The sequence below is a fragment of the Papaver somniferum genome, unplaced genomic scaffold, assembly GCF_003573695.1.
Source record: "Papaver somniferum cultivar HN1 unplaced genomic scaffold, ASM357369v1 unplaced-scaffold_158, whole genome shotgun sequence".
In the NCBI taxonomy this organism is placed as follows: Eukaryota; Viridiplantae; Streptophyta; class Magnoliopsida; order Ranunculales; family Papaveraceae; genus Papaver; species Papaver somniferum.
The window spans coordinates 4,285,488-4,293,728 of NW_020625264.1; the positions used below are offsets into that span (position 1 = coordinate 4,285,488).

General features: G+C 40.1%; 2 protein-coding genes across 2 annotated transcripts; one reads left to right on the forward strand and one right to left on the reverse strand.

Moving 5' to 3' along the window:
- Window positions 1-1,006: 1,006 nt before the first annotated feature.
- On the forward strand, window positions 1,007-3,736 carry LOC113337156 (putative disease resistance protein RGA3). The gene has a single exon (XM_026582845.1). The coding sequence runs from the start codon at window positions 1,124-1,126 to the stop codon at window positions 3,218-3,220; it is 2,097 nt and encodes a 698-aa protein (XP_026438630.1). The 5' UTR covers window positions 1,007-1,123; the 3' UTR covers window positions 3,221-3,736.
- Window positions 3,737-4,255: 519 nt separating this feature from the next.
- On the reverse strand, window positions 4,256-6,691 carry LOC113337222 (putative disease resistance protein RGA3). Its single transcript, XM_026582921.1, has one exon. The coding sequence runs from the start codon at window positions 6,689-6,691 to the stop codon at window positions 4,256-4,258; it is 2,436 nt and encodes an 811-aa protein (XP_026438706.1).
- Window positions 6,692-8,241: the final 1,550 nt, after the last annotated feature.

The window sequence follows — 8,241 nt, forward strand, 5'->3', positions numbered from 1 at the left end:
AGATCTGGTTTATTTTTTTAATATTAAAATAACCTTGACCACTGTTCTCGGTCTTGTCCTATTATAATACACAAAATTGGTTAAAAAGACCAAAATCAATAATTTCTGGGTGAAATGGACTGTTAGATTTTGATACTGTTTAAATGGACAAAAATATAAAAATAGGCAGGATGTAATCAATTTCATCGTGCCCATTTTTAAATATTTTTTCTTATTTTTAATTTACACAGGATGTATCCAGTTTCATCCTTGCTATTTTTCAAATTTAAGCTAGGACGAATTTAAGGATTCATCCTTGCTATTTTTTAAATTTAAGCTAGGACGAATTTAAGGATTCATCCTTACTATTTATTTTATTTTACCATTTCCCTCAAACTATTTTTACTCGTCCATTTGAACCGTGATTTAAAAATATTTTTTACTTGTCCTATTATAATAACCTTAACCATTGATCTCGTATCAATGGATTGCTTATATCTCTATTATAGCTTTCATCGTGAGCTCCTTTGTGTATCCTAAGATCATTCCACGTGGTGGGATGATATCCCGTATCCACAGAAACATTACAAAATGACAATTAGGTTGCTTTAAAATCAGGAATATCCATTTTAGTGTGCTACTAGAGGGACACCTCACCATGGCTTAGATTTACTTCATTCCTTTATTTACTTATTTGTATTGGACTACACAATCATCATACATCCTATTTACGACATGTTGGTTAAAGTTTTTTATTCAGTGGCATAGTTTATTTATTTTTTTTACTGGAAGCAATACCAAAGTGCTACTCCTCTTCTAACCACGAAGCTTTTTCTATGAAGTATGGCCTACTGAACTTATTATTTATTGGGGGTCAAATCAAAATAATGTTAGGTTGAGTGAAATTGAATGGTCAGACTATAGGTTCGTTTAAACACGACATGGTGGTCCCCACGCGGTTTGTAGACTATCAAAAGTCTTTGCGTCTTTTCCGATCTATTTATTCTCAATCTGTGGGCTTCGGAAAGTAACGATTGACACTTAAAAAGTGACACCTGGTTAACTACGCTTATATAATGAGGGATCACTCGCATCTTGATTTAAAGGGATTCACTTGCAAACCTTCGTCTGAATTAGAGTTATTATGATTTACTCATTATTTTTATCACTCACAGACAAGCTAAATCAAATAGATCAAAAGTTGAGTAGTAGTGGGAAGATAATTCCGTCCAGAAAAAAGGAGATTAAAAAGCTTATAGAGCTATTAAACAAATTCAATCCTTATCTTCTGGACGCAGAAGAAAAGCAATTTGTAGATGAAGAACTCTCTGAGTTTCTGGGAATCATCAAGCATGTAGCATACGAAGCACGTGATTTGTCGGACGATATTCTCCACCAGCAGCAGCAGGATAATGATAAAAGAGGAAAGGTACTCGACTCTTTTTCTAATTTTTTTCCCGATCTTAATTGGGGAGTGAAATTAAGATTATTAATTAAAAAATTGGGAAAATTGGAGAAGCAGATACCCGTATTCGAACTTAATGAAACACCAGTAAATTGTGAAACTATACATGGTCATCGTTTGGATGAATTTTGTCGTGGCCATGAAGAAAAAGAATATTATTGTATTGGTAGGGAGTCTGATAAAAATCTTATCTTTAACAAGTTGTTTGAGGAAAACTCGGGGTTCTCTGGGCTGAAAGTCATATCCATATTTGGCAAGGGTGGGCTTGGTAAAACAACCCTTGCCCAGTCGGTATATAACGATCCCAACGTTCAATTGCATTTTGGTACTAAGATCTGGGTCTCTGTTCCTAACACCCCGGTTTATCTTCGAATCATTGTCGTCAAAATTCTGGAGGCGTTATCAATTTCTGATTTCGGCGGTGATCTTCGTGGTTCTGATATTGCTCAACTTTTGAGTGTCTTGAGCAAATGTATGAAACAAAGAAAATTCTTAATAGTCCTGGATGATGTTTGGGATGAAAACTTCGAGAAATGGGACAGTCTCAAGCAATCACTTCAAAGTGGCGCTCCAGGAAGTAGCATCATGATCGTCACACACAACAAAGGTTGTGCCTACTTAATGAGCACCACAACTCTACACGAGCTAAAGCCTCTGTCCAAAGACTGCGCTTGGGAACTGTTTCGGCGTACAGCTTTCCCGGACCCAGATGATGATGCTGCATTAAAACCGTTTGATGATATCGGCAGGGAGGTGTCACTGTACTGCACCGGCGTCCCTCTCGCGCTGACATGTCTCGGAGGGCTGATGCGTACCAAAACAACCACGCAGGAATGGGTAGATGTCGTGGACAGCGATACGTGGGAGCTACTGGAGATGCAGCCATTTCTACCGGCTCTGTGCTTCAGCTACTACGCTTTGCCACCTCATCTAAAACTCTGCCTCGCTTACACTGTAACCTTCCCAAAAGCTCACCTCATTGACAAGGAGATGCTCGTAAGGATGTGGATGGCGGAAGGTTTCCTCGGCTCATCCTTAACCAAAGATTGGGAGCCAGAACTTCTGGGCGACCAGTTCGTTAAGGAGTTAACGATGCGCTCGCTCTTCACAGCTTGCGGAAAGGGTAAAAACGGTTCCATAACTCACCTCAAGATGCATGACCTGCTGCACGACTTGCTCATATCAATGTGCGGGGACTCCGTCGCGCAAGTCAACTGCTCATCCCTCGAGAGTAGCAAGGCTCGCCATGTATCAGTAATCTATAGCAATCTGGATTCCATCGGCGTCTCTATAGGCAGAAAGGCGAAACATGTGTCAACCCTGAAATTCTTTGAATGCACGGCGGCTTCCAGGAAAATCTCCCCAAACATGTTTCAACAGATGAGACATCTCAGGGTACTGGATTTGAGTTATCTTCGCCTCGAAGAAATTCCTAGCCAGGTGGGAGGACTGAGGCTTCTGAGGTACCTTGGCCTGTCTCACGCAAAACTAAGCCGGCTGCCGGAAAAGTTATGCAATCTACGTGAACTTCAGACTCTGATCCTCAGTGGTTGTGAAGAACTTGTTGAGCTCCCAAGCAGGTTGGGAGAGCTATGCAGCTTGAGACATCTTGATATTGATAATACTCCTAAACTGAGGTCCTTGCCACCAGGAATCCAGAGGTTACTAGCATCTCTTCCGAGGTTATCTAAATTCCCGGATAGTCTCCTTTCCGAGCGACCTCACGAGCTCAAAGGGTACATGAAGACCTCCTTTCAGAGTTCAAAAATCAGGTAACTCCAATCCTTAATTATATTCTATAATATTCATAATTCAACATGCAAGTTTTATCTGTCCTCCCAATACGGAAGAATATTGTAAATTCGTCAAATTAAAGGAAAACATGCCGAGGGGTTGAATGTCATATCTTGCTAGTGCGGAATCTTTATTGTGCGCACAAATCTCCAACAACAGTATGAAAACAGTAGCTGAAATGGAGTTACTTTGCTAATGCGGAATCTTTATTATGTAATCCTACTTAGCAGGTCTAGTTTCTATGTACCCCTCCTATATATTTGTAATCCATTTGATTTACGAAATAAGTTACTCCGGTTGAAGTTTTATTGTCAAAATATAGTTAGCAAACACGGTGTCTCATATAGTTAAACTTAGTCGATGTTTCTTTCTTTTTAGTCTGATCTTTTATGAGGCTGCTAATGGGAAAACATGATGTGGTTTAGTGCAAATGTCAGATATTCAGGTGCAGACTGAACACTATGAAATTAATCATACAATGGTAAACATTGCCTCTCATTCTTGTTACATCAGAGTTCAAATAACGAGTTTAATCTTTGGTGGATCTTTCCACATTCTTCTTACGTCTTCCAATCGAGAAAAATTTCATATATATTACAATCTCCTCTCCGAGTTTTTCCCTGTGCATATCAAACTGTACTGGTGTGATTGTAGAGTGGATTTGCTCTCCCTGTCATTAGAAATTTTATAAATCATACAAATACAGGTTATTGTTTCGTACAGTTTTCAATAAACAGAAAGATGAATTTTAAAAGTTAAGAAGATGCAAACGAATGGAGATAAGCCATGAAATAAACAGACAGATGAATTTTAGGCAGGTTACGCCATTTCCATGTAATCGGTCTGAACTGAATCCAATTAAAAGTGTAATTTACCCTACATTATTAATACATTTACAACCTGCTATATTATACTCAAATGAATATTAAAATGAAAAAGTAATGAAAAGAAAGAAAAAAAACACCTTCGTAGTTGTCATTGAAATTTGTAACACCCTTGATTTTAGGAAGTAAACTGTTAATTTGTAGTTGTTACCCAACTCGGGGAAGGGCGAGGATAATGCAGTACTTCAACTTTATCGATTCCTTCATCCGGCCTGAGGGCTTCTAGCACATCCTTCATGATCTGTAGTGCTTTCGGATTTGTTGTTTTACAAAGCTCGTAGTGATTTGTCTCAAAGTCCAGACACAAAGAGCGAAGTCTTTTCTTATTCACCATCTCGGCTTTCACAGCTTCAACACTGCTTTTCACTCGCGTTAATCCTTTGATATGAAGATGTCCTTCAAGCAAGTTGAGATGCTTCAGTTCTTCAAGCTTAGCGCCTTTTCTTACACCTTGAGCAGCAACAGGAAACATCGACAACGTTCTGAGATTAGTCAACTTCCCGATTCCTTTAGGAAGGAATCGAAGGTCACCAGTATTCTTAACTTCAAGATGTCTCAATGTAGTAAGCTGTTCAGTGTTCTGGGGCAGTGAAGTAAGGTTCAAACAGTCGTTCAGAATCAAGCTCTGCAAACTCTTCAGATTACAAAGTGAGTCAGGAAGCCTCTTTATTTTCAAACCAGATAAATTGAGTACCTTCAATAGTTTCAGCTTGTCTATCTCGGATGGTATTTCAGTGATTCCAGTGCAGGTCATCTCAAATACCCTTAAATACCGGAAACGACTGAATAAGTATGATAGGGCCTTAAACGGTTGGCCTCTAGGATTCTTGATGATCACCTTCAGCAACATGAGTCTCTCGGCTTGGCACAAAGAATCTGGGATGAAATCTATGTCATCATCACAGAGGATTAAGGTCGAGTACTTTATGCATCTACCATTTATATATGAACTTGAACAAGATCCCCTATCCGTATAAAAACAACTATCATTTCCAGCCAGAGAGCGAGCAAGGGCATCGACATGAGGATAATACCTGTAATGGGTCAACCAACCGTTTTCATCTGCACTGGCACCTGGAAAGCCTTGTAAAAACGATGATGTTTTTAAAATATTAAAGTAGTCTTCACCTTTCTCCTCCATCTCTCTTCGATCAGCATCCGTCTTATCAAGCAATCCTAGTCCCATCCACCATTTTATCAGAATGTTCTTGTCTATCTCATAATCATAGGGCAGGCAGGCGCAACATTTCAAGCATAACCGCAAAGCATAGGGGAAGGCATCGTATGTGGCAGCCAAAAGCGGGGGAAGCATTCCTTCTTTGTTGGAGTACAGATTCCACAGATTGACATCCTTCCATTGTTGTGGATTTCCTTTACTCCGCAAGAAATATCCTAGGTGTTTGATAACATAAGGGACACCGTGGCATCCGAGTACCAGTTTCTTTCCGACCGTTTCAAACTCTTTTATTCTTTCTTCTGACTGTCCTGGTAAGGCTGTACTGTGAAGCAACGTCCACGAATCATCGCCTCGTAATTCCCTTAGAGAAATAGTTTGTTCCCTTATAATACCCATACTAGCTGCAAGATCTGTAACTTGAGTGGTAATAACGATTCTGCTCTGAGGACCAGCAGCGTCAAGGCAAGGTTTAAACTCTCTATCCCATATGGCGGCATCCACACCACATACACCATCCAATATGACCAGCATGGTCTCGTTCTTTTTAATACAACTTCTCAAATAGCCATGCAAAGGGTCCCATTCATAATACTGAGGGGCTGTTTTCTGTATGGCCTCAATTATTGTAGTGGCAAACCTCTTCTTGTCATTGATCTGGCCTGATACAGACACCCAAAAGATCCTATCTTTGAAATGTTCCTTCACTCGCTGCCCCTGAATTAAGGATTGGGCAAGTGCTGTTTTACCATAACCAGCCGGCCCACTTAAAAAAATGACAGGTACACTCTCACTCTTCCCAACTGTGCTAGATAATTCACAGGCCACCTCAGTATGGTCCGTCGCATCAGAGCAGCCCAACATTCGCATCAGTTCAGTCATTTCTGCTTCCCGACCTAGTATTGAGTCTATTGTTTCCCCGAAACGAGAATCACTAAAGTCTCGGTATGATTGCTTCGGTACAGCCGAAACACGGCCTTTGTTTTCCTTTGCGAAGGTTTTAATCCTATCATTAATATCAATTATCCTACCGCCCATACCATGTTTTCTACAGAAACGGGTGATACACGACGGTTTAAACAAAAGATGCGTCTTGGCCCAATCCTCCTTCCCTTGTCTATGTGAATCTCGACGACAATCATCTTTGTACTCTTCCATTATGTCGTTATATTCATAATAAAGATCTACAGCTTTGAAAAGGTAAGAATACTCGTCTTTCAAATACCAAACCGAAGCTAAATGGGCATCATCTAGACATGGCTGGATACAACCCCTGAAATTTTCACGCAGCTGTTCAATTTTTTGTGTGATACCAAAACCCTGCCTCACCTGCTTACTGACCATCTTAATTCCTAACCCTGCTGTACTGGTCACAAGAGTACCTGGAAAATCCATTAAGTTTAGTATCTAGATTTTTTTTGCCTTTTTTTTTTGACTTTTTTTTGACTTTTTTTGTTGACTTTTCTTTTTTTTGACTATTTTTTTTAGTTTGTTTTTTCTTTCTATCAACGTACCCGTGGATAAGAAGTTCTCCTTCTTGAATCTTCTCTCCTGCAAGTTTTAATCATTAGTAAAACAGAGTTGTAGGTAATAAAAATGGTTTGAAATATCTTAACTTATTTAACTTTTTGTTAATTTTATTTCAAAATATACCCTTAATTATATGTTTTTATAAATTTACTGGACTAATTTTAGAGTTTCAATGTGCTTGTTTTTTGAAAGTTGTTTCAATCCGTGTCATAGTTAGAAAAAATATTTGGAGAAATTACTCAAATTATTAGTCCCTCCTAGAGCTGGCAAACGGGCGGGCCGGGGCTTGTCCGTTGCGGGTTCCACGGGTTCGGGTTAATACGGGTTGAAACCCGCGGGTTGAAATTTTACACGGGTTATTATTTTCTCAACCCGTGCCCGTAACGGGTTTAACTTGCGGGTTCACGGGTTAGCCCTCCCGTTTGCCAGCCAGTTTCATCCTAGCTGCCAGTTTCACCATTACTGCAACATCTCTATTCACTTTCTCATACTCCACCATCATCCATCACTGCTAGTCGAGCTCTCTTCTCTGATTTCTTGTTTCATTCGAACTCTCTCTATCATCATCTACCATGGCTTGATTCATAAAATCACCGAGAGCATCAACTGCCATCAATCATCCGAGACTCAATAACACACTTCCATGCATGGCAGCGAGCATGTATTCTTAGTTAAACAAGGGCTGAAGTTATCCTTGCATCATCATCCTGTCGAGATATACTGGCAACAACCCAAACTCGATACAGCTTCATTCTCATCTCCATCCACATCTCATCATCTCTGCCAACCGTCACAGCTATGTACGATCATCAACAGCATCACAGAGACGTCCATCCTTCAGTTCAATGGAAGCAACAACCAACTTCCGTCATACACTACAACCATTAGTTCCTTCTCGTGACTACTGCCAACACTACTCCCATCTTCACTGATGTTGATCAACGACAGTAACTCCAATCCAGTCTTCCAACTCCGACAGAAACCCAATGTTCTTCCCAAACTCCCATACAAAACCGAGCATACCAATAAATATCAGTAGCTTCTCCTTCCATAGAGAACAAGAAGAGAGCTATTGTTACTCGAGCTGATGACAGCAATGGCGTGAGATAGAGTCAGTGCATCGATGGGTTATGGAGTTGTGCTGCTGCCATCATCAAAAGGTGATGGAGTTTTCTTTGAAGAAGATGCTCGTGATAGTGAATTAGTGATGATGGAGTAGTTGTTTCTCGAGTATGGACTGTTGTGAATGACTCGAGATGGATCATTGAGCTGATCAGAAGAATCATGGCAGGAAGGAGTTCGAGTAAAAGAAGAACAGGGTCTGTTATTAGTGTTATATGACTTATTAATAAGGTAGACGGGTTTACGGGTTGTACCCGCGGGTTCACAAGTCGGGACGGGTTAACCCGTTTACT